General features: G+C 36.6%; 1 protein-coding gene across 7 annotated transcripts in view; it reads left to right on the plus strand.

Annotated features, from left to right (window-relative positions):
- Positions 1-26,452, plus strand: part of UEVLD (UEV and lactate/malate dehyrogenase domains) — a 44,903-nt gene that overhangs the window by 11,769 nt on the left and 6,682 nt on the right. For 4 of the 7 annotated variants that reach the window (XM_079929023.1, XM_079929024.1, XM_079929028.1 and 1 more), the window contains 6 exons: positions 4,324-4,487; positions 8,163-8,298; positions 9,036-9,154; positions 13,036-13,138; positions 19,332-19,502; positions 20,774-20,947. In XM_079929023.1, coding sequence (XP_079785149.1) covers positions 4,324-4,487; positions 8,163-8,298; positions 9,036-9,154; positions 13,036-13,138; positions 19,332-19,502; positions 20,774-20,947 — 867 coding nt within the window. Of the gene's footprint in view, positions 1-269; positions 317-4,323; positions 4,488-8,162; positions 8,299-9,035; positions 9,155-13,035; positions 13,139-19,331; positions 19,503-20,773; positions 20,948-26,452 lie in introns of those variants that run through there. The other 3 variants (XM_079929027.1, XM_079929025.1, XM_079929026.1) reach the window with 3 other exon arrangements.

The raw sequence follows: 26,452 nt of genomic DNA on the forward strand, positions 1-26,452 counted from the left end.
ATGCAAATAATCTCAGGAGGAATAACATCCAAAATCACTAATATACAGTGCTGTGCTTATAGAAAATGCTCGGTAAATATTTGTTGAATGATCGAGTTAGTTTCTTTGATTACTGACTGAAGGGCTTAGGAATAGATGAACTTACTGGGTATATGAAAGAGGAGGTGCACTGAAAAAGGGCTGAGGAAGATCTGGAAACCAAATGGGGAGAGAGCAGTGCAGTTTGCTGTCTCTTACAAAGAATTCATCGCTGTATTATAGGAGCACATTGCCCAACAGACACCAAGAAGATGTATTTTGGGGGACTTTTTTCAAAGTAAGTGCTTCATTATGGTAGTGGCTAGACTGTTACAAACCCTCCTTTATTGCTTCCCCCTGCCCCCATGATGACTTACTGCCAGAGGTTCACTCATGTTTTATTCTTCCTCTGTGTATGTCCAATCATAACATCTCCTTTGCCACAGAGAATGCTTAGAAATCCAGTTTGGTTTTTATGAATAGGAATGTGGTTGGAGATGAAAGTAGGTAGCAGTGGGCTCTGAAAAAATTGCAGTGAGGTAGGCAGAGCAGGTATAGAGTCGATTTTTATTTTCTTTCCTTGCTTCTCCCTTCCCAAGCTCTCAGACTGTTTTCTGGCTGCCTAGAGAATTTTACTGAGACCTGTTTCCCATTACTTGTATTCTGTGTTTATTATGGTTAGATGTTAGGGAGAGAGAGAAAGAATTCTTACCACCCCAATGATTGATTGATTGATTGATTGACTGATTCCATAGTTCTTACCAACCCCAGTGATTTCAAGGGTAGTTGCATATTGACAGAGGAACTTACAAATTTAAATGAATCATTGCTTAGTAGCCCTCAGTTTCTAGGACAATGTGGGGAGGTTACAGGAGGGCATAAAAGTTATCTTAAGATGCCACTCATTGGCACTCTGCATCTTCCTAGAGCGGTGGAGTCAGGTCATTGATTCTTATGCTGGTAGTAATTCCAAGGTAGTAATGGTACCTGCAATATCTTTTGTTTTTTTTTTTTGGTAGTACACTCTTTTTCCCCTTTGCTTTTGACTGGAATTATAGCAACTCCTTGTGATGCATACTAGTTATTTCCTGCTGATCAGAAGGTCAGAATGTATTATCTTTCTCATCTGTAAAATGGGCCAATGATAGAGCCTAACTCTACAATTTTGAGGATTAAATGCATTAGTCTAAGTAAAGCTCTTAGCATAGTTCCTGGCACATAGTAAGTGCCTAATAAACGTTGGCCATTATTATTTGCATGCTTTTGTTACTTTTATCTGGTTACTAGTTTTGTTAGTATAATAATAGTACATGCTCATGTTAAAAAATTTTTAATAATTGAAAAGAGATGAGGTTCCACCCAGTCCTGTTCCCCAGGTGAATCTTCTGTTGATATTTCCTTATATATACCTGCAGAAATTTTCTGGATTATTTCTTATCCCTCCAAGATTGTGTCAAGGTTGTGATGACACTTTTCCTTCACCCACCCATTGTTTAGAGATGTGTATCATCTTAGTAAGATGATACCCATCTGAACTTTATTTACAACTAACTTAAATTATGTCCTTATGATATAATTACTTTAAATCTGAGGACTCTACCAGGAGTCCTGACTCTTTGCTAATGAATTACTGAAATTAAGTGGGCAGGGTAGGAGGCAGGGCATTTGCTGACAGAAAAGAATGAGAAAGAAGGAAGAAGGGCACAGAGAATACCAGTAGTGAAATCTTACAAGTTATAGACATGGGAATCAGGCTCACCATGCGCTTTGCCAGGAGTGTGATATTAAAATGCATGAATGCTGCTGGGGAGAGGCATTGATCGAGGCAGCAGATCCTTGATCAACCAGGAAGATACCTTCAATAGACATTCCTTTCCTTTTCTTTAATGTGTAGTGATTAACATTAGAAAATGGCTCCATCGAGATTGGGACTACCACTCCAAAACAAAAAAAATTGCATGGCCTAGGACTTCCCTGGAGGTCCAGTGGTTAGGACTCTGCACTGTCAATGCAGGGGGCATGTGTTCAATCCCTGGTCAGGGAACTAAGATCCCACATGCTGCACAGCGTGGGAAGAAAAAAAATTGCATGGTCCAAACAGTGGCTTATAAATGTTTGATTGTGACCCACAATAAGAAATACTTTCGTATACATAGTTATATATGTATATAACTAAAATTAAATATTATTGTTTGCAGCCTACTAAATTAATTTCATGACCTATTTATTGTGACCAACATTTGAAAAACACTGGTCTAGAGTATATAACATTAGACAGGGTGACTTCTGGAGGAATGTGATGATGTGTCTCAATACCTGTTGGTCACTCTGTGGTGCTGTGATCACATGACTTTATAATCATAGAGTACCAACAGCTATGCCTGTATCCATACTGTAAGTACTTAGATACTATGTATGGTGATGGATGTTAACTACACTTATTGTGGTGATTATTTTGCAATATATACAAATATTGAATCATTACGTTGTATACATGAAACTAATACAGTGTTATATATCAATTATACCCAAATAAAAAGTTTTTTTAATACTTAGATAAAATTAGAAGAGGAATATGGTTCTGAGAACTGCTGATATAAAATAGTAGAAATAGTACTAGGACATTTCTATTATGTAGTGACTTTCAGTTCTCTAGAATTACATGGGAAGCTTTTAAAAAATGTTGTCCAGACCCTGTCCCACTGCATCAGAAACTTTTGGGGAGAGGCCTGGATATTGGTATGTTTCAGAGTTCCTTAAGCATTTCTAATATGCAGACAGAGCTGAGTATCATTGTGCTTAGGGCAGGAGGAAGCAGGATGAAAAAAGTAGAGGATTTCCATAGTAAGAAAAAGATTGCAGTGGAGAAGAAAACTTTTTATTTATACCTTGCTTATTTCCAAAGTGGGTTTGAGGTAAATTGTAAAAATTGCCAACCCGTCATGGTACTTACCATGTCATGTACTGTTCTAAGCATTTTATGTACCTTAACTAATTTTATCCTCACAACAATCCTATGAGGTAGGAGCTTTTATTATTCTCATTTTGTAGAGGAAGGAGTTGAGGCACAGAGAAGCTAAGTAACTTGCCTAAAATCATGTAGCTAGTAATGTGTGCAACTAGGATTTGAACCTAGGCGTTTGTGCTCCTGAGCAGCCATGATTTTAAATATATTGAAAGACATATGCATTAAGACTGTGAAAGCAGGAATAAATATCAGGAGATAAAATAGAACAGTTAAGATAATTGATCAAATTTCTAGTTTAAGGTTAGTTTTTGCACTTATATTAGGTTTAGCTTTGGGCTTCCTGTAAACCAAAACAGTCAGAGATTTTGGCTCTCAGTAGGCATGACATACATGGTTACATAGTATGTGGTACAGGGTTACACAGTACATGGTACATGGTTACATGGTACATGTACATGGAAGAGCTTTCATTTGGGTTCCTATCTCAGTACACTAAAATTTAAGAGCCACTGGACAAGGTGACTGTTAAGGTTATTTTCAGCTCTAAGTTGTATGTATCTAACCCAGCTTGTATGTTACACTATCTGCAATTAATGAGCAACTTGAGGGCCAGTAGCAAATGCATCTTTCATTTGTTCATTCAGTCACTCATTAAAAAATATGTATTTATTTATTTATTCGGCTGCACCGGGTCTTAGTTGCAGCACGTGGGATCTTTAGTTGTGGCATGCGGGATCTTTGGCTGCAGCATGTGAACTCTTAGTTGAGGCATGTGGGATCTAGTTCCCTGACCAGGAATCGAACCTGGGCCCCCTGCATTGGGAGTGCGGAGTTTTAGCCACTGGACCAACAGGGAAGTCCCCATTCATTCATTCTTATTTATATAAGAAATTTTTATTGAGTATCCAGTATGTTAGGCACTATACTTGTTGTAGGGGACATGGAAATAATAATACATAATCATCTCTAGACGTTTATAGTGTAAAAAGAGAAACAGACTTGTAGGCAAATAAATTGGGTGGAGCAAAGAAGGTTACCTAAAGAAGATGTATCCCATACTCCTAGCACAGTAGGTCCTATAAATATTTATTGAATTGAATTGAATAAGCTGGCCATTGTCTTGATTATATTTCCTTAAACGTTATACTGGTGCTTTAATGGGAGCATATTTCCAATGTGAATGTGGATGAAAATAGGAAAATAGGCCTCAGTTTACATAAATCCTTTATCTATAAACTTGACTAGACTTGTGTTTTAAAATGCCACCTAGCTATACCATAAATATAATGTGTGTGGTTCATTATTGTTTGAAGATGTGTTTATTTTGTCTCAAATAGGTAATACATATAACATACCAATTCGTTTGTGGATTTTGGATTCTCACCCTTTTGCTCCCCCCATTTGCTTCTTAAAGCCAACTGCAAATATGGGAATCTTAGTTGGAAAACATGTGGATGCTCAAGGCAGAATATACTTGCCGTATCTCCAAAACTGGAGCCATGTAAGATCAATTTGGATTTTCTTTTAAAAGTTTTTATTTTTCTGAATATTTATCTTTGATCCTAATGGTACAAATAAGTTAGTGAATTTTCTTTCAATGATAATTCTTCTTATGATCTTTAAAAATAATTTGAAATTGAGCTCCCCAGAGTCACCCAAGACCCAGAACCCTGCATGAAGCTGCTCTCTCCAGGTCTGGGAGGCAACTATTGTTTGCTCCCTGTCTTTTTATAGTTGTTTGCCGTTTGATAAAGCAAATGAAGAGCTACTAGCAAAATATTGGGCATTATGTCCTAGTTCCTCCCCAGTAAAGATTCTTATGTAATATGTGTATTTATTTGTAGTTTTGCCTGTTTTTAACCTTTATGTAAATTGAATCATATTGTATATAATCTTCTATTACATGCTGTGTTTTAACTGAGCATTAAGTTTTAAAAATTCACCCACAGCGATGCATGAAACTGTAACTTATGTGTTTTACAAGCCCTCACAGGGACTTCCCTGATGGTCCAGTGATTAAGAGTCTGCGCTTCCACTGCAGGGGGCACAGGTTCGGGGAACTAATCCCACTAATTTGGCATGGCCAAATAAATAAACATAAAAGTAAAAAAATAAATAAATAAAAATAAATGGCCCAGACTTAGAAAACAGAAACAAAACAAAACAGAACAAAAATACAAGCCCTCACATTATGCAATTTTGTATTCTGCATATTTCATCTATCATTATATTGAGCATTTTTCCATATTAAACAATATTTTCAAAACACATGGTTTTTAATGGTTGCCTGATGTAGATTGCTGTTAGAAATTTAATAATGAGCATCCTTAAATATATATGTAAATATAAATGTATATATCTTATAAATCTTTAATAATTTCCTAATGATAAATCTCTAGGAATGGAATTATTGGATCAAAGTTTTAAAATGTTTTGAAGGCTATTCTTATATATTCCCAAATTGGCCTCCAAGAGGTAGACAAAATGTTGTAATTCTACCATCAATAGAAATCAGTATGGGGGGGGTACCTGTTTTACAGCACCTTTGCTCTAAAGGGTGCTATAAAAGAAGGTACTATCATTAAAACAAAACAAACCTTTGCTTATCTCTATGGTTCATTTACTTAGAAGGATGTAGAATCTGCTCTCATTTTTGTAAGTAACTACAACTTTTATGAAAGGATAATTTATAATATATTTGTATATACCCAGAAAGTTGTAGGACAGGAGGACAGGGATCTGTCAGAGAGGAGTGAGGTTGAAGTAAAGGAGGGCATTAGGATTATCACTTCTTATTTTATATACATATTGTAAAAGGATATGCAATTGTGGATGCATTTCATATTGTTTTATGGTTTTCTATTTTTTTCATATAAATAAAACTTTTATAAAGAAGAAAAAAAGAAATAGAAAAAGAAAAGCTGCATACCAAATTGTCAGTAGTGGAGTTTAGGTGGGGAAACATCAATCTTTTACTTTATGAACCTGTGCATTATTTGCATTACTTGGTGATTTAAATAAGATTACCAGTTAAATGTGATGAATAGGGCATGATAAAAATTCTTTAGTTGGAAGGACAAAAATGATGTCTTAACCTTAATGTTTAGTTCTTTGGTTATTTGAGAAATTGAAATCTTATCATACATTTATTTATCATGTACGTTTCTTCTTTTTTGAATTGTCTGTTTATCTCTTTCATCCATTTTTACAACTTAAAAAAAAAATACTATCCTTTAACAGTATTTTGACATCTGTGCGCTATTGTGGGAATTTATCTTTCCTGTTTCCTCTTTCTGGTTTTCTTTGGCATCTCTTTTCATACTTTTGTTTGTTTAATAAATACTCAGAGATAGTCCTATAATCTAGTCAAGGTTGTGCTTGATTTCAGATCAGACAGTATTGATTCCATTTTACTATTCTGAACCTCTTTATTATAAGCTAAAACTAGTCTTAAGAAGATATTATATTATTTAAATGGCCCTATTTAGAAGAACTACATTTGGGGGAGGGGGAGGGATTAATTAGGAGTTTGGGATTAACAGATACACACTACTATATATAAAATAGATAATATGGCACAGGGAACTATATTCAGTATATTGTAATAACCTATAATGGAAAAGAATCTGAAAAAGAATATATATATATATATATATATATATATATATATATACATATATATATATATAACTGAATCACTTTGCTGTACACCTGAAGCTATAACACAACATTGTAAATCAACTATACTTCAATTTAAAAAAAGTATGATGTTATGATTTTTAAAAGTACTACGTAAACTTTAAGTTCCACGTGCAGTTGGAATTACATAGTATAACTCTACAGAGTTTGGAGCTAGAAGGAATCTAGAGGTCATCTAGGCCAAGGATTGCAGACATTTTCCCCAAGAGAGTCAGTGTGCTGCATTAGGCCTACAGAATTTTGTTTGAACAGCACAGTGGTTTTATTTTGCTTTGTTTTGTTCTTAATATGAATTTGAATGACTATACATGTACTCTTTGCAATTTACCACAGTGACCATCTCCCCAAATTTTCTTACACTTGACAACTTCACACATTATGTTATCTGCTTAGTCTTTAAAGGTATATGAGTTTTTTTATTCTAATAAAAATTTTATTAGAGTGGGCTTCCCTGGTGGCGCAGTGGTTGAGAGTCCGCCTGCCGATGCAGGGGACACGGGTTTGTGCCCCGGTCCGGGAAGATCCCACATGCTGCGGAGCGGCTGGGCCCGTGGGCCATGGCCGCTGAGCCTGCGCGTCCGGAGCCTGTGCTCCGCAACGGGAGAGGCCACAACAGTGAGAGGCCCATGTACCGCAAAAAAAAAAATTATTAGAGTGAAACCTAGACTCTGAGAAATTAAGCAATTTTTAGAATGAGCAAGCCACTGAATATTCCTAATAATAATAAAAAACGTATTTTACACTCACAACATACAATTTGCATACATTAGCTCATTTGTTTCTCATATTATTGGGATTTATTATTCACATTGTATTGCTAATAATACTGAAGCTAAGAGAGGTTAAGTGCATTTCACTAAGGTTGCTTAACCAGTTAAATTAAAATGAACGGTACTGGATTAGATAAATATCAGTATTAATTTTATGATTTGATAGTGGTTATATAGGAGAATGTTTTGTTCTTTCTTTTAGGAAATATATGCTAAAGTATTTAGGGGTGAAGGGGTATCATATCTTCAGTTTACTCTCGGTTCAGAAAATAGAGGAAAAGAGACTAAGAAAGCAAATCTGATAAAATGTTAACATTCGAGTAATCTGGGTGAAGAGTATATGGAAATTCTTTGTACTATTTTTTTGCTACTTTTCTGTAAGTCTGCAATTATTTCAAAATAAAAAGTTAAAAAAAGGCAGACAAGACCATTCCCAGATATAGGTACTCTGCTAGTAAGCACATTTATGCTGTTTTCCCACTTTTTGGAGATGTGGGTTAGCATTTCTCCCTTTTTTTTCAGCTAAAAAATTAATTTTTTTCAATTAAATGTATTAAAACAGTTAAAAGTATCATATAATTTGTATGGGTGGTAGTTTTTGAAAAATGAGAGCATGACGTAATACTTTCTTTTGGCTAACTCTGTAACAAGGTAGTATTCCTTAGCAAAATTTTTGCATAACTTTTCCCTTTGTGTGTGTTCTGTAGCCTAAATCTGTCATTGTTGGATTAATTAAAGAAATGATTGCCAAGTTTCAAGAAGAACTTCCCCTGTATTCTCTGCCATCATCTGATGAGGCACAGCAGGTAGACTTGCTAGCCTATATTGCAAAAATCACTGAAGGTTTGTATTTTTGTTTAATCATAAGAGTTATGAGTTTACAGTTTCTCATTAATATCCTTTACTCTCTGCTACTTGATTTCTCTAAATAAATACATGCTTGTGTATGTACATATCTGTGTTGAATCAAAAATTCCTATATGTTTATTGTAAGGTAAGTATTACCATACAGTTCCAATGAATATGGTTTCTTAAAATGTAAAAGATTACTTTTATCCTGACAGCTAAAATAATTTGTTATTTTCAAAACCACTTGATATATATTAATGATCCCAAGCTTTTTTCATTATATGTTTATGTGGCTTTTTGCCTCATTCAGTATACTGGACCAGAGAATCTATGATTCTCATTGTTTCTCATTGAGGATAAAGCAAAATACCCATGCTTGCAAAATTTCATGTTAAACATTTTTTTGCATTGTAGACTAGAGCAGTAAGAATCACAATGTTTTTCAGAATTATGGAAATCCTATTTTTTTAAGAGTCTTATATAATATTTTTTAAATGTTTGGAAAGATATTTTCTTTTTAAAATGATAGCCTCTATTTAGTAGAATATTTATTATGAGATTCCTGTCTTTCTTGCATTTCATTTGTTCAACAATATTTTTGAATGTCTATTATGGAGTGCCTAGTACCATGTTTTCTGTCCAAGTTATTGAACTTTGGTGTATTTTTTTTAAGATGCTAAAAAGATTTTTGATATTTTTAAATTCTTATGATAGTTCACTTTACTTTTTAGGTGTCTCAGATACAAATTCAAAGAACTGGGCAAATCATGAGAATAAAACAGTCAATAAAATTACTGTGGTTGGCGGTGGAGAACTGGGAATTGCCTGCACGTTAGCAATTTCAGCAAAGGTATGTAAGCATAGTGGTTATAAATACATCTGTCATATTGCTACACTTTTAGGCAGTTTCTGTTTAACACACAAGAAATAATGGCTTCATTTTGTCATGTGGGAAAACTTCATTTTGCCTTAAAATATATTTAGTAAGCTGACAAAAAAATATGTGAAAGCTGTCATCAGTAATGTTGCTTCTTAATTAGTAGTTAGTCGTGGAATAGGCTTTGAAAACATGATTTGAACAATGGGCTCATCATCCTAATCCAAGGGAAACCTCAAGTTGACATTCATCTGACTTAGTCACAAATTCTTTTGTGTTTTCTGAGTCCTGCTGCTTTAATTAAACTCTTATTTAATATAATACTTAATTTAGCTATTTCTAAAATTAACATTTTTTAAAAACAATTGCCTTTTCTTGTGTAATTACTCCACTTTCTTTTAGGATCATAGTTCCTAATTTGATATTTTACAATAGTTTGAGATTTGCCTATTTTTCCATCAGTCCTTTTTACTAGATCTTTTCTATATAAATTATTTTCAGAAAGGCTTAAGTTCCCCTTCATAGAGGTTGAAAGACCCTCCAGGGCCCAGTATCATGGTAACAGCATGTCTGTGTCATTTGAGCCATGTAGACCAGAATAGACTAGCTCAGGGGTCCCCAGCCCCCGGGCCGAGGACCACTACCGGTCTGTGGCCTGTTAGGAACCAGGCAAGAAGTGAGCGGTGGGCGAGCGAGTAAAACTGCATCTGCCGCTCCCCATCGCCTGAACCATAACCGCCTGAGCCATCCATCCCACCGCCCCACCGCCCCCGGTCTGAAGAGAAATTGTCTTCCACGAAACCTGTCCCTGGTGCCAAAAAGGTTGGGGACTGCTGGACTAGCTCTTCCTCCATGTATTTATTTGATAGCCGGTATTTGGTTTTCTTTTCTATTAACGTTTGATTGATTGCCATCTAAATTCTTCCCTTTCCATTTAAGATTCACGTATATCTTGGAGGTAGGTTCTACTAGAGCAAATAGTTAAATTGTATCCAGGGAGCTAGAAGATTTTAAAAGCTAACTGTTCAGAACCGTATATGCTAACTTTTGCCATATTATATTTTCATTTCCTCCACACTCCATCTGAATGCACTCTTCCTTCTTAAGTGGAATTTGAAATGTTTGTAGACATTTTGTTAGTAAATAGAATGCTTCTATAAACATTGCCTTACAAGTTGTTTATTTTCTTGTCTGAATTTTCTGTTAGGGGTACGTAATCTGAGAAATAGTACTAGTGAGTCAGAGGGCATGAATGGTTTTTATGGTACTTATTACATATTGCTAGATTGCTCTTCAGAAGGGCAGAACTTTACACTGCGAATAACCGTGTAATTTACACTGCTAATAACAATGCACACATCAACCTGATTTTTGTCGTTGCTAACAGTACTAAGTTTTATCAATTTTATTTGTTTTTGGTAAGTGTAGGAAGACCCCTTAAAGTCATATTTCTTAAACTGTTAGAAGTCGCACTATCAGTATTTCTTTGTTTGTGAACTGTCTAGTTGGAAAGTTTTTTTCCGTTTTTCCCTTTAAATGTTAATATTTTGATACAAGGTGCAATATTCGAATAGTGCAACAATATTCAACTAGTGCAGTAGTAGTCATAATAATGGCAGTAGTTGAAGTGATGGTAGCAGCAGTAACTAACCCTTACTGAATGCTTACTAGATCCAGGCACTTGTCTAAACACCTGTTTCACTTTTTTTTTTAATTGATTGATTTTTTTGGCTGCGTTGGGTCTTCGTTGGGTCTTCGTTGCTGCGAGCGGACTCTTCTCTAGTTGCAGTGAGCGGGGGCTACTCTTCGTTGCAGTGCATGGGCTTCTCATTGCAGTGGCTTCTCTTGTTGCAGAGCATGGGCTCTAGGTGCATGGGCTTCAGTAGTTGTGGCACATGGGCTCAGTAGTTGTGGCTCGCAGGCTCTAGAGCTCAGGCTCAGTAGTTGTGGCTCACAGGCTTAGTTGCTCTGCGGCATGTGGGATCTTCCTGGACCAGGGCTCGAGTTCCCTGCACTGGCAGGCGGATTCTTAACCACTGTGCCACCAGGGAAGTCCCACTTGATTAATTTTTACAACAACCTTGTGGCTTAGGTACTATCGTTACTGTCATTTTACAAATGAAGAAACCAGGGCATAGGGAGGTTACCCAACTTACCCAAAGTCACAGTATTAATAAAAGGAGCCAGGGTTTGAGGTTGGGCAATCTATTTACAGAGCCTGTATTCTAGATCCTTATTACCCAACGTGTGGCATTGGCATCATCTGAGATTTTATTGGAAATACATAATCTCAAGCCCTACTGCAGATCAAAGGAAGTAAATCTGCATTTTTACAAAATTTCTGGTAACCCATGTGCTTCACTGATCTATTAAATGGCGATCCCTTAAAGCTTGAGAAGCTCTGCTCTAAACCACTATGTAACACTGCCTTGTTGTGGTTATTGATGGACATTTAGTTTGTTTCTAGTCTTTTGAATATCCTTATACATATTGTATCATTTTACACATGCACTAATAAACTTGTAGGATGATTTCTACAAATGAGGTTGATGGATTAAGGGAGTTGTGTTTTTATTTTTTTTTTAATAAGGATTTTTTTTTTGATGCAGACCTTTTTTTTCCTTTTTGTCTGTATTGAAATTTGTTACAACATTGCTTCTGTTTTTATGTTTTGGTTTTTTGGCCATGAGGCATGTGGGATCTTAGCTCCCCAACCAGGGGTCGAACCTGCACCCCCTGCACTGGAAGGCAAAGTCTTAACCACTGGACCACCAGGGAAGTCCCTGTGTTTTTAAACTTTGACAGAAATTGTCAAATTATCCCTCATATCAATTGTGCTAGTTCATTCTCATTCCCACAGTGTTTGAGAATACCTGTTTTCTCACACTACTGTTAAACTTTGGGATCTTTGCATGTCTGATAAATGAAAAATGGTAACTCATAGTTTTCTTTGCATTTCTCTTATGAGTGTGGTTAATGTTAATAAAATTAATAGGTACCATTTAGAGAGGACTGCTCTTTGTCAGCCCTTTGTCACATAATTAATCTTCATAACTCCAAGAAATAAGACAAAGTTCAGTGACTTGCTCAGTCTTGCAAAGTTAATAAGTAGCAAGGCTGGATTGCTTCCTGTACACTTTCTGCCTCATAGTCTGGTAGATCCCTGGGTAGTCTTGCTCCTGCACCTTAAGATAGGAGAGATGCTCATATCCCTGGCTGCTTTGGAAAAAGGACTTCCACAAAGATAAATCGACTCTTAGGAGTTTCCATCCTGTTGTTTATGGTCAGCCCACCATGGCACCTAGAAAGCTGTCTATAGGCATGTGAAGTATTTTCCATGAGATCTCTGGGGAGAGAACTGCATGATAATTGGGTTTTATTTTAGCTTTATGATTATTATCTTTTTTTCTTTTTAAGAGAAACTTGGCATTAGTGTTGACATTGATGCTAAAATAGACCAAAAAATAGACCAAAAAAAATCACTCTAAGTTCTTTCAGAATGGAAATTATGACAAAACGAAAACATAAACGGAAGAACAATAACAAACATATTGAGTGCACCATGTCATCTTTATTACTCATTATCCCATCAAAAAAAACCTGCACTCTGTGACTTCTGAGTTAAGCCCTGTTAGAGCCCAGTTTTTAGTTAAGCCTAAAGGATCACATTATTCAAGTGCATAGTATTTTCTTGCTTTCATGTCCCTTTTATTGCTATTGTGCTACTTCCTTCATAAGAGAGCGCATAGGCCTATGTATTCGTTCTCCCTTAGCTCTCACTTCTGAATGAATTTAAACTGAGTAATTGGCCATGTGCAGTGTAATGCTATTCTTTTTCTTATTGTACTGTACAGGGCATTGCAGACAGACTGGTCCTCTTAGACCTCTCAGAAGGGACTAAAGGAGTGATAATGGACCTTGACATATTCAACCTGCCTAATGTGGAGATCAGCAAAGGTCTGGTTATTCTGCTTAAAAGATTTGTGCCTTGTTTGCCCTTATATTTGAGTCCTAGAATTTTTTTGTAGACTTTATTTTTTAGAGCAGTTTTAGGTTCAGAGTATTATTGAGCAGAAGGTACAGAGATTTCCTGTATACCCCCTGCCCCCACACATGCACAGCCTCTGCATTGTCAGTATCCCCTACCTAAGTGGTATAATTGATAAACCTCCCTGGACACATCATTATCATCCAAAGTCCATAGTTTACATTAGGGTTCACTCTTGTCTTTGTATATTCTATAGGTGTGGACAAATCAAACATGTATCCACCATTATGGTATCAAACAGAGTTGTTTCACTGCCCTAAAAATTCTCTGTGCTCTGCCTTGAGTCCTAGAATTTTATTGCTGAAAGCATCTTAAAGATCACCTAGTCCAAGTCCCTCATTTTACATATTGGGAAACTGACGTTCATATAAATTAAGGGACTTACCTAAAGTCATACAGATTGCAACTAATTAGGTTAATAAGAGTCAGATAAGCAAATAACATTCAAATTGGTTGGAAGGATTTATTTTCAGTCTCTGAATTATACCTTAGTATAAATTGTTTTCTCTGATTGCTTCCTTTTTCATAATATATTGGTTAAGAACACTGATTTTAGAGTTAGACATGGGGGTTTGCATACTAGCTCTGCCATTTGTCAGATTATATAATCTCTCAAAGTTCAGTTTTATCATCTGTAAAGTGGGAATTAATACATACCTCTTGGTATATAGCAAAGTGCTAAACCAAGATTAAAAAAAAAATTCATTCACATTGCTTTCACTAAAAATATATTGTTAAAATGAATTTTAATAAGAACAAAAGAGGGATTTGTATCATTAATAAATAAAATTTAGAATGTTAAAAAAGTAATTTTTAAAATCTTTTTAATTCAAAAGATTTGCATATATTTAACAATGTACATAATATATTAGTACAGATGTATATATGTAGGTAAATACCAGATTTGGGGATGTGGGAATAAAGTTATTTTATTACCAGGGATGCATGATCAAAAAAAAGTGGAAAGCCATTGAACTAGAGAATGTTTAGTCTCCAAAAACCAGGTTATAGCTAGAGTCAGGTTGTAATATGCTATAGTTGCTTAGCTTTCCTTTGCCTTTCCTTACTCAGGTCTTGTGTATTCTTTTTTTTTTTTAATAAATTTATTTATTTTATTTATTGGCTGTGTTGGGTCTTCATTGCTGCGCGCGGGCTTTCTCTAGTTGCAAGGAGTGGGGGCTACTCTTCGTTGTGGTGCGTTGTGGGCTTCTCATTGCAGTGGCTTCTCTTGTTGCAGAGCATGGGCTCTAGGCATGCTGGCTTCAGTAGTTGTGGCACGTGGGCTCAGTAGTTGTGGCTCACGGGCTCTAGAGCACAGGCTCAGTAGTTGTGGTGCACGGGCTTAGTTGCTCCACGGCATGTGGGATATTCCTGGACCAGGGCTCAAACCTGTGTCCCCTGCATTGGCAGGTGGATTCTTAACCATTGCGCCACTGGGGAATGTTAACCATATTTTTAAACCATATTCTTAACCATATTTTCCAAATAAAATATGGTTATTTTCTTAACCATATTTTCCAAATAAAATATCGAGACGTGGTTTCACAAGGCTGAATGTACTAAGAACCGCGGTGGATCAAAAAGTTGAAATTATACCTATAGGTTATAAAAATTGGGTGTAATAGTTCTAGCAAGCCTCTGGATCCCTGTAGGATACAATGGATTTATTTTCCTTCTCTGGAAAGAGTACAATAGTTCCTTTAATGGTCCTTTTGTAGGCCTTGTACAGAGGATCCTTTGGGGAGCTGGATAGTCTCTTGTGCCTCTCATTTCCAGGTACTGAAGTTCTTAAGGGACCTCTTCACTCTTCCAAATCACTCCAGGAGACTGTTTAGTACATGGACCCTAGAGGTTGTGAGGCCATTTAGGACCTGAGGAAATTGTTTCTTCCTATGTGTCTCATTAACCATCAATAACTATTGTTTCAGATAATTGAAAGAATAGAATCCTTGGAGTAGGTATATAGGATGTGGTACTTGCCACCAAGTAAGGAGTTTTGAATGAATGAGCACTATATTGGGGCAACTTTCATGTTCCCCTTGTTAATTTTGATTGCATATTCCTGATAATTACTATTACATGAGGTAATTTAAAATATAATATTAGCTAACATCTCAAATATGTTCTATGATATGGAGAAGTGTGTTAATAATTTTGGGAAAGTAAGCTCATTTGGAAATTTTAGTAATGCCCCATCATGACAGGCATTGATGATCATCCTAGAGTTGTACTTTTCTCCATTTGGATTTTTTAAATAGCTACTAAAATACTTTGGGGAGGGCTGTGCATAGGTATATATGAGCCTGCAAACATGCATACTATACATACATAAACAAACAGTGTGTGCATAGACTAAATCTGGAGAAATACTGAGGAACTGTTAAGAGTAGTTGCTTCAGGAGTCAGATTGGGGAAACTGGTTCTGCACTTGTTTTTTGCACTTAATATTTTTATCCCTTTTTTTATTGTGTTAAAATACATATAGCATAAATTTACCATTAGTGACATTCAGTATATTCACAGTGTTGTGCAACTGTCACGAATATCTAGTTCCAGAACATTTTCCTCACCCCAAAAGGAAACCCTCTACACATTAAGCAATCACTCCCCATTTTCCCTTTTCCCCAGGCCCTGGCAACCACTGATCTACTCTGGATTTGCTTCTTCTGGATGTTTCATATACGTGGAATTACACAATATGCGGCCTTTTGTGTCCGGCTTCTTTCACTTAGTATAATGTTTGCAAGGTTCATCTATATTGTAGCATTTATCACTCCTTTTTATGGTTGAATAATATTCTATGGTCTGGATATGCCACATTTTATTTATCCACTTATCAGTTGATGTACATTTGGGTTGCATCTTTTTGTTATTGTCAGTAGTGCTGCTGTGAACATTTTTGTACAAGTTTTTGTTTGAACACCTCTTTTCAGTTCTTTTTGGTATGTACCCAGAAATGGAATTGCTAGGTCATATCGCAATTCTGTGTTTAAGTTATTATTAATTTATAGTATCATTTTGAAGATCATTATTAATAGCACGTAGAGGTCTAAATAGCTCTATATCTTTGAACAGCTTTATAATAATATTCCATCATATGGATGTCTGTCTCCTATTGGTAGACATTTAGTTTTTTTTGTGTTTTTCTGTGATTGCAAATAATGCTGCAGAGAACATTGTAATGTAATAAAAATCTTTGTGTATTTCTCTACCTAGTAGGATAAAGTAGAATTACTGGGTCAAAGGTGTTTTTAAAATGTATATTATTAAGCTGTACTAATTTATACTCTCACCAGCAGTATATGAGGGTTCCTGTTTCCTTTCTGCTGATTACTTTTATTTTATATTAAACATAGCTAAGAGAATAATTATCCTATGATATTATTTTGATCATGTCATTTCCTGGCTGAAGACACTATTATGTTGGTCCCTTATCCTTAATAAAAATAATAGATGCCATTTTTTTTCAGGGAATCCAGTAATATAAGCTAGATAGTTTACATATATTCCATTACTTCTCTTACTTTATTTTATAGATGGCTGAGAGAGATTGTGGCTTTGGTCACACAGTTAGTAAGCAGGAGTTTCAAACATGTTTGTTACCAATTTCTTATGATTCACTCCAGAAATAGTCTCTGCATATACAAGCATAGATATTTGGGTGTATGAGTATGTGTATGTGTGTGCCTCAAGAAAAAAGTGTTCAATAGTTGCAAATTAAAAAATAAGTTGTTGTTGGGAGTTCCCTGGCGGTCCAGTAGTTGGGGCTTCAGGTTTCCACTGCAGGGAGCATGGGTTGGATCCCTGGTCAGGGAACTAGGATCTCACATGCTGTGTGGCATGGCCAAAAACAAACAAAAAAAGCTGTTTTTGACATATGGAGCAAAGTAAAATTTTCTCAATAGCCAGTGGTTCTTAAAACATGGGTTATGGATTGATCCCTTGTGTGAGAATCACCTGAGGTGCTTTTTAAACTTACAGAAGCCTGTGTCCACCCCAGGCCTATGGAGAGATTAAAAGGCTTTAGAGTAGGAAGGCTTTCTTGCACTTCTGAAATCATATTAGACAGCTACTACTTTGTTTACTTATAAGTCAACCTTGAGGGTGAGGGCATTTCATCATTCAAAGTAGAGGAAGCTAAAGAAGGAAAAGAAAGGAAATATGATCCTGGCAAGATAGGTTGGGGCCAAACTGTAGGGTCATAAATTCAACTGTTCACTGGTATTTAATACAGTAGTATGGACAAGCTACCTAATCCTTCCAGATATCAATTTCCTCAACTTTATGAGGGTACAGGACTGAGTTTCTAAATATAGCATAGTGTTGAACAGCACTCTGAAGCCAGTCTGCCTGGGCTTGAATTCTGGCTCTGCTACTTACTAGCTCTATGACTTTGAGCAGGTTACTTAACTTCTCTGTGCCTCAGATTCCTCATCTGTAAAATGGGAATGATATTGCCCCACAGTGTGTTGTGGATTACATTAAATGAGTAAATACAGGTCAAGGTCTTAGAACAGTACCTGGCACATAGAAGTGGCATGGAAGTATTAACTGTATCCCTTTCAGTTCTAATGTCTTCCAATGCTGAGATTTTGACTCATTACCAGGTATCTATTCTGAACACTAGAACATAGGCATTATTTACTTAAGAGGACTCATGAAGAATCATAATTAAGATGCAGGACTTCAGTTTTTGGATCTACCCACACAGCTGTGTCAGATTATGAATTAAAATTGGATAATGCATTTCCCAGTGGACACCTTACACAAGGGTTTCATTCTGCAACTTGTTTAGGAAAATGGCCTTATAGGCTTAATTAAGACTATAAACCCTGGAATCTACTCATTGCCTTGCTGAGATGCTAATAATCATTTACACATGTTGACTGAACTGATATCACCCTAGTTACTTTATTATTTTTCTGTTGTTTCTGATACTTATAATTCTGGCCACTGTTTTGGCATGTACTTCTGTAAAACACACTGTGTAATAGAGAGTAATGTAGTTGTAAAATAGCATAAGTATGCTTGAGGATCAGAGACGTGAATTCTGGAGAACAGCTTTTCCTAAGTCATAACAGTTGCTTACATGTAAGCCCCATTAGAAGAACCTAAAACCAAGACACTGGGCTTCAATGTAAGGAAAAGTCAGTAAAAAAAAATGAGCCAAGATGTTTTATCTTGATTTAAAGATTTTCAAATAATTTTTTTCCTCTTTGGAGTAGAATCCTTAATAAATAAAACAGATACAAACAACACTATGCTGTGCCTGCCAGCTTTCTTTCTGCTTATTCCCATTCCTACATGGCCTCTTAGTCACTTTCAAGGAGGTCTAGGACTCCTAAACTCGCAGTTTAAAAATCAGTGATGAGAACAAACGTATGGATACCAAGGGGGAAGGGGGGGGTGGGATGAGTTGGGAGATTGGGATTGACATATATACACTATTGATACTATGTGTGAAATAGATAACTAATAAGAACCTACTGTATAGCACAGGGAACTCTGCTCAGTGCTTTATGGTGACCTAAATAGGAAGGAAATCCAAAAAAGAGGGGATATAAGTATATGTATAGCTGATTCACTTTGTTGTACCGTAGAAACTAACACAACATGTAAAGCAACTATACTCCAATAAAAATTAAAAAGAAAAAGATGCGGTATATATAAAAAATGGAATATTACTCAGCCATAAAAAGAATGAAATAATGCCATTTGCAGCAACATGGATGGACCTAGAGCTTAAAAAAAAAATCAGTGATGTAATTGATTATAGGTGCATTCTGCCTATAGCATATTATTTATTTTTTCTAAGAAAATTGTGAATTACGTAGAAACCTAATTCCCTGTTTGTGGAGTCTGGATTCTGTAATTTATTTTATCTTTTTTGCTCTTTCCTCCCCTGGGATACACTCTTGCTTTTAATCCTCTTTCTGGAGGCAAACCTCAGCACTTTGTATCCTTCCTATGGACACAGGATTGATCTAGAGGCAATTGTGCTAAAAGCTGTCTAATTGTAGAAAAGAAGAACCTGATTATCATGAACAAGAACTTGGTTAAAACCTTTATCTTGAACTCAGACTGTTTCTTTTTATTCATTAGATTTGTCTGCCTCTACTCATTCCAAGGTGGTGATCTTCACAGTCAACTCTCTGGGTAGTTCTCAGTCCTACCTCGACGTGGTACAGAGAAATGTGGATATGTTCAGAGCCTTTGTTGCAGCTCTGGGACATTATAGTCCACATGGCATCCTGCTCGTTGCATCTCAGCCAGGTACAAGACTTTATTTTAAATAAATTTGGTGGTCCAGTGTATCAGTAGAATTGCCATTTCTGATAAAAGTCATAAAACAAGGTTATAAAGGGACAGCCAGAGCATTCAGTTAAATTGCTCTTATGATGAACAATGCAGTATTTTCCATATCCTGTCAACCAGTTACTTCTTCTGACTGTCATTAACTAGAAGGTTACAACTTACAATTTTTTATATAATATTACTATTAATATGTTCCAGGTTGTTAGCCATGCCTTTCTCAGTGAGAAAATGGTTAAATGCCCAAGAGAAAGATGCAGTAGATTATAGAAGGCTCCTTTGTTAACTCTGAAGTGTCATAAAATGTTAGTGAGCACACCAGAGTGCATTTTTAACATTTTGTATTTTAAATTGTTTCTCAAATTATTTGAGAAATTTTTTTCAAAGCATTAGGTGGTACCGGACTCAAATTGGTGAACAGATTTTTTTTTAATGTTCCCAATATAGGAGTATGATATGAATTTCACTTGTTCTCCTATAGCAATTGATTGAGGAATGTTGGTTTAATTCCTGACATCCCGGCTTCCCTGGTGGCGCAGTGGTTGGGAGTCTGCCTGCCAATGCAGGGGATGCGGGTTCGTGCCCCAGTCCGGGAAGATCCCACATGCCGTGGAGCGGCTGGGCCCGTGAGCCATGGGCACTGAGCCTGCGTGTCCGGAGCCTGTGCTCCGCAACGGGAGAGGCCACAGCAGTGAGAGGCCCGCGTACCGCAAAAAAAGAAAAAAAAAAATTCCTGACATCCTTTCGTCACATAAGAAAAAAATAGTTGTATTTTTGTTGATAATGCTGTATAACATGGTGGTAGTATATGAATCAGTATTTTAATTTAAAGATAGAAATTCAGCTTAAGCTAGATATAAAAGAGAACTTGATCAATGAAAAAAATTATTTTCTGATTTTCTGTACCCAGTTTTCATCTTTCTCGCTTAACTGCTCTAGGAAATTATCTGTTTTCCTCTCTTAAAAATTTATATTTAACAGCAAAGTTATGTAAGATCATGCTGAAACCTGGTTAGTTGTTTTTAATTATTAATTAAAATTAAAATATATTAAATTTACATAATATATAATAAATTTTAAAATATGTTATGCTTCATAGTGCATTTAGGACCTAAGAAGAGTATATACAAGTTTTAATATACTTATTAAAATAATAAATATTTTGTTTAGGAACTAGGCTAGAAGTACATTTTTTAAAATATTTATATTTTCACCTTGTATGTAATATTTAGTGGAAATCATGACCTATGTGACGTGGAAACTGAGTGCATTTCCTGCAAATCGAGTGATTGGAATTGGTTGCAATCTGGATTCACAGAGATTACAATATATTATTACAAATGTTTTGAAGGCACAGACTCCAGGAAGAGAAGTATGGGTTATTGGTGAGCAGGGAGAAGACAAAGGTAAGAAATACATGTTTATTAGTTATGTATATTGATAACCTACATCACCAGAGGCCATGATATGCATGATATGCACAGTTCTGGGGACTCCAAAATTGTGGCGCTTAATTGGCTTTCTTTCCACATTGCCTTTTGTGTGACAGGCCCCGTGTTGTGAATATACTTTGCAAACATGTCATTCTGATTGTATTTACTTTTCTGTAAGTAAAAGGCAAGACCCTCTTAGGTTATATATTTTTATTTATCTTTTTATATTTTGTATTTGAATTTCATCATCCAGGATCAATTTAAAAGTTTAATTTTCTGGAGAGCAACATTTACATAAACCCTAAAGCATATACAGAACTCTTGCCTTTACTCTCCCATCCTACAATCTTGCTTACCTTTCCCTAAGTTCAGACTTTCTCCCTACGTACATACCTCCTGTCTGTTTCTCACCTTTTTAAACAGAATTTTCATTCTTTATTTACCCTTATGGCCTTTTTTTTTTTACCAGCTACTTGCTCTCTGCTCTGTCCCTACCACAGAAAGCATTCATAAAATACAGTCCCCTCGGGCTTCCCTGGTGGCACAGTGGTTGAGAGTCCACCTGCCGATGCAGGGGACGCGGGTTCGTGCCCCGGTCCGGGAAGATCCCACATCCCGCGGAGCGGCTAGGCCCGTGAGCCATGGCCGCTGAGCCTGCGCGTCCGGAGCCTGTGCACCACAACGGGAGAGGCCACAGCAGTGAGAGGCCCGCGTACCGCAAAAAAAAAAAAAAAAAAAAAATACAGTCCCCTGGATTTGAAAGCCCCTTTTCCTATCCCAAATGAATGCTTTCCCTATTTGATTCAAGAATCTCTTTTTTCTTTATTTTTCCCTCATGCTATAAAGTCAGGTTGGTTAGGTGATAAAAGTGCTTTATCCTAAGTTTGTTCATTTTTATTCATTTAAACAAGTATATGAGTATCTACTCTTCTCACTACTATATAAGATGTTAGTATGATACAAAAGAGGCACAGAGCATAGTCTCTTCCTTCATCATACTTAAAAATTATTTTAGAGCAACAAGAAAAATATTTACAAGATGTTTTGGCTAACAATGAAAGTATCGGATACTATTTGATTAAGTGCCAAAATGAATATATTTTAGACTTACAGTGCTTAGACACTTATGAGTGAGCATTTAACATGGGTTGAAATGACTGGAGAAAATTCTGTGTAGGCCATCATTGAACTGTACTTTGGAAGAATGAATAGGATTTGAATAAATAGCAAAGAATGGGACAGACATTCCAGGAATGGGAAAACAGGCAAAGGCATACACTTAAGTATGGCATGGTCATGGGATAAAAATATCTAGACTGGTTGTTGCAGAGTTTCAACCAGATAAACTTGGTTGCTTTCACATTTTGGAGATCCTTGAATACCTGATAAAGAGCTGGAAAGTGATTCTCAGGCAGAGGGGAAATATTAAAGGTATTTGAGCATGCGGGTAATGTGCTAAAAAGGTAATTTGGGGAAAATTAATCATTGCTTCCTCATTTAAAGTATATTACTATTACTCTATTCAGCCTGTAGGTGCTGTAGGGTAGAGAACAATGTAGAAAAGAACTTCTCTGCCTGTGAGGAAGTGATCATTTAACTGGAGAACTGGAGGAAGATTTGAAATCTGTATAAATCTGCACTGGCCACCTAGAAAGTTCAGTGCTAGAAAGAGTCAGGCTATAGAATAAACCTTGACAAAACCTGACAGTGTGATTCAAGCAGAGATAGCTTTTCAGGCTCAGAATGCTTCCTGACACTAAAAACTAATCAATAGAACCAGAAGAGGGGAGCAAATAAGAACTTGGAGCAGATGTATTAGAGTAACAAATGTCTAGGGATTCAAACAAACTCAAGACCCCAGAGTTTACTCACTACTACCATTTGAATTCTGGTCCATGTTGATCTCCTGCTTGCCTGATTATTGCAGATCTCCCAGTTAATGTGCTCTTTTCCCTCTAGTCTACCCTGTAAATGATGCCAAATTAATAATGGTATTAGCTAAAACTTACAGTGTTTGCAGTATGTTGCACATATTAATTCAATGTTCCTAAGTCACGTTCCTCTTTTCAAAAACTTTCACAGGCTTCCTCTGACCAAATTATTAAATTCTTTTGCTTGCCATTCAAGGAGTCCCAAAATGCAGTCTTAATCTTCCTCCCCAATTACAGTTATGGAGAGAGTCATGTTATTAGAGAGCTGGAAGCGACCCAAGGGATCATCAATTACAGTTTGTTGTAGGGAGCCAGCAATGGAGTCAGGGATGGTAAGAGTGACCTCCCCAGGAGGCTGTAGCTTTTCAGGTCAAAGCGGGGCTAAAACCCAGGTCTTGTGCATCTCGGCCCCACCCCACAGCTTTGCTTCAGCCACAGGGACCTTTGCCCGTTGCATTTACCTTTCCCATAATCCCTTCTCTTTCTCTCTCAGCATATTCAAATCTCATTCTTCAAGACCTAGGTCAAGTCTCCCTTACCTTACCCTTTGAAGCTTTTCCTGATCACATCATTGCACAGTGATTCCTTCATTCCTTTGAGCTAAAAGCTCTTGCTAGCTATGTGGTAATTAACCATATGTTGTCTCAAGATATTTATTCTTTTGTTAAACTGCTGTTTATTCTGATCCAATTTGAATTTTGTGTGTGTACCTTCTCCTTATTGAAAGAGTAAATTATTAAGCTGTTCTTTTAGTTAAAGTCATACTTTCACATTGTAAAAGGATTAAATAGTACAAAAAAATATGTAGTGAAAAATAAGTCTCCCTTTTATGCCAGACACCCAGTCCGTCTCTCTAGAAGCCATGCAACCTTACAGAAATGTTCTGTGTATGGACAAGCACATGTATGAAATATACATAATACATCATTCTCCATCTTGCCCTTTTACTTAGTGATATGACTTGGAGATGATTGCATAATAACATATATAGATCTTGCTCATCCTTTTAAACTACTGGATATACCAAAATTTATTTAACCAGTCCCCCTAATAAGTTATAATTTTTGAATGAATAAGAACATTTCACAATATGGTTATATTAATATCTCAAATTGTAAAGAGAAAATAAAGGATGGTGTGACTTGATAAATAAACCTAAGGTACTGTGCTGACTGCTGTTGGAGCTACATAAATGAATAAGAACCTGACCCTGTCTTTAGGCAGCTTGGAGTCTAATATAGGAAAGGCAGTGTTGACTTGCAATAAAAGAGGTCCAAGGGAAGTAAGACAAAAGCACAAGGAAGGGAGCTCTCAAGTAGGAACTAGAAATGGAGAGATGTAGGTACATGTGAATTGAGATCACTTAAATATAACATTATGTAATATTTGACACATATAAAAGAATATGTATAGCATATATGTATGTTTTAAAGCATCATAGTAGAACAAACATTCATGAATCCATACTCAATTAAGAACAATACAAATACTATTGAAGGTACCTATGTACTCCCCAGCCCATCTCCCTATCTCCCTTCTAGGTACTGCTATCAGATCACTTTTTATCCTGTCTTCTACTTTGTTTCAAAGGTAGTTCTATCCACCGATAATTACCTTGGTCTTGAAGCCAGAAATGGATTAGAGGCTCCCTCTGCTGGTTTCATGTATGGACACCAGTTGATTATATCTTTGCATAGGTGACACCACAGTAATAGCAAAATTAGAATTATTTTTTATTGAGTATTAAATGCTTTGCATATCTCATTTAAAATTTAAAAACACTCCATGAAGGAAGTGGTAGTTTTCCAAATCAAATATGTGAGGAAGCTTAAGATTCAATGAGGTTAACAATTTGTCCAAGGTTTACACATTTTGTAAGGGCAGAACTGCAATTTGAACCCTGGTCTGACTCCAAAGCTGTACTTTTTCTTGCTGTGACTTAATTAGATAATTTATCTTAAGCATTTAGTACAGTGCCTGGCACAGAGTAAACACTCACTAAATGGTAGCTGTTACTACAATGATCAAGACGGCGAGATGGTCATGAATAGAAAATTGGCAAAGGGACATGGAAAACTACACTTTGAAATAATGCAGTATTAGGGTTTAGAAACAGAGTTATAAGAATGGCAGATATGTAAGTGAAATTATTTAAGTATTTCAGAGACAAATGACAGTTACAGCCTGGAGGAGGAATGACATGGCATATAAGACCCTTTAGGATTTGTTTCATGCTTCCTTCCTCAGCCTCATCTTCTGCCATTCTGACAAGCATTTTATGCTAGTCAGATGATCAACTTGCAGCTTCCCAAAGGGTTCATGCACTCTCATGCCGCCTTGCCTTTGCACCTGATGCTTCCTTTACCTGAACATTCATTAATTTGGCTAAGTCCTGCTTACCCTTCAAGACTGGGCTTGAGGGCTTCCCTGGTGGCACAGTGGTTAAGAATCTGCCTGCCAGTGCAGGGGACACGGGTTCGAGCCCTGGTCCGGGAAGATCCCATATTGTCGCGGAGCAGCTAAGTCTGTGCGCCACAACTACTGAGCCTGCACTCTACAGCCCGTGAGCCACAGCTACTGAGCCCGCGTGCCCCAACTACTGAAGCCCGCGTGCCTAGAGCCCATGCTCTGCAACAAGAAAAGACACCGCAATGAGAAGCCGGTGCACTGCAACAAAGAGTAGCCCCTGCTTGTCGCAACTAGAGAAAGCCCGCGCATAACAACGGAGACCCAGTGCAGCCAAAAATAAATATAAATAAATAAATTTATTTAAAAAAAAAAAAGACTGGGCTTGAGTGCCACCTCTCCCAGGAAGCCTTCCCTAATTCTCCAGGTTAAGTAAGTTTATGCCTCTATTATAACCACTATCACACTGTGTTATAATTGCATATTTACTTGTCTCTTCACCCTGACAGACTGTAAACCCGTTGAGCTTGGAACGGCCTCAGTAAATATGTTTTGAAATTAATGAATGATCCTGATACCATCTTGTTGTATCCAAGGGTCATTCATACAGTGCCCCACCAAATTAGTCAGTAGAACATGTGCTTTGGAGCTGCTATTTTTAGCTGTGATATTGAAATCATATGTAAACTGCAGATAACTCCTTCAAATGGTGTTTTAGAAACCCAAGGGCTGGACCTCAAAACAGAGTGTTAGATCATCTGCTTTGGGCATCAATCTTAACCTAAAGGATAGGTGTTATATGTAATGGAAAAGAGAGATCACATGGTCATTTTTTATTAAAATTTTTGGGGTCAGGGGATTACTGTTTTTAAGGAGTAGAACCAGAAAGATTAGGATTGATTGATGCATTATTTGAAAGGGATTCTTAAACTAGGATAAATGTATATTTAGGAAGTGTGAAGGGTTGGGCAGTAAATGAACAAAAAAATGAAATAATTCAGTCCATCTAAACTTAACTGAAAATCCTAATGACTGTGTCAGAAGCAAATTTGAACATAGTGAAGCTTTCTCCCTCTCCCCAAACATTGTTTTCTCATGGCTCTTATAAGTCCAAACTCAGAGGAAAGATAAAACGTGATTA

This window comes from Stenella coeruleoalba, assembly GCF_951394435.1.
Source record: "Stenella coeruleoalba genome assembly, chromosome: 8".
NCBI classification, from domain to species: domain Eukaryota; kingdom Metazoa; phylum Chordata; class Mammalia; order Artiodactyla; family Delphinidae; genus Stenella; species Stenella coeruleoalba.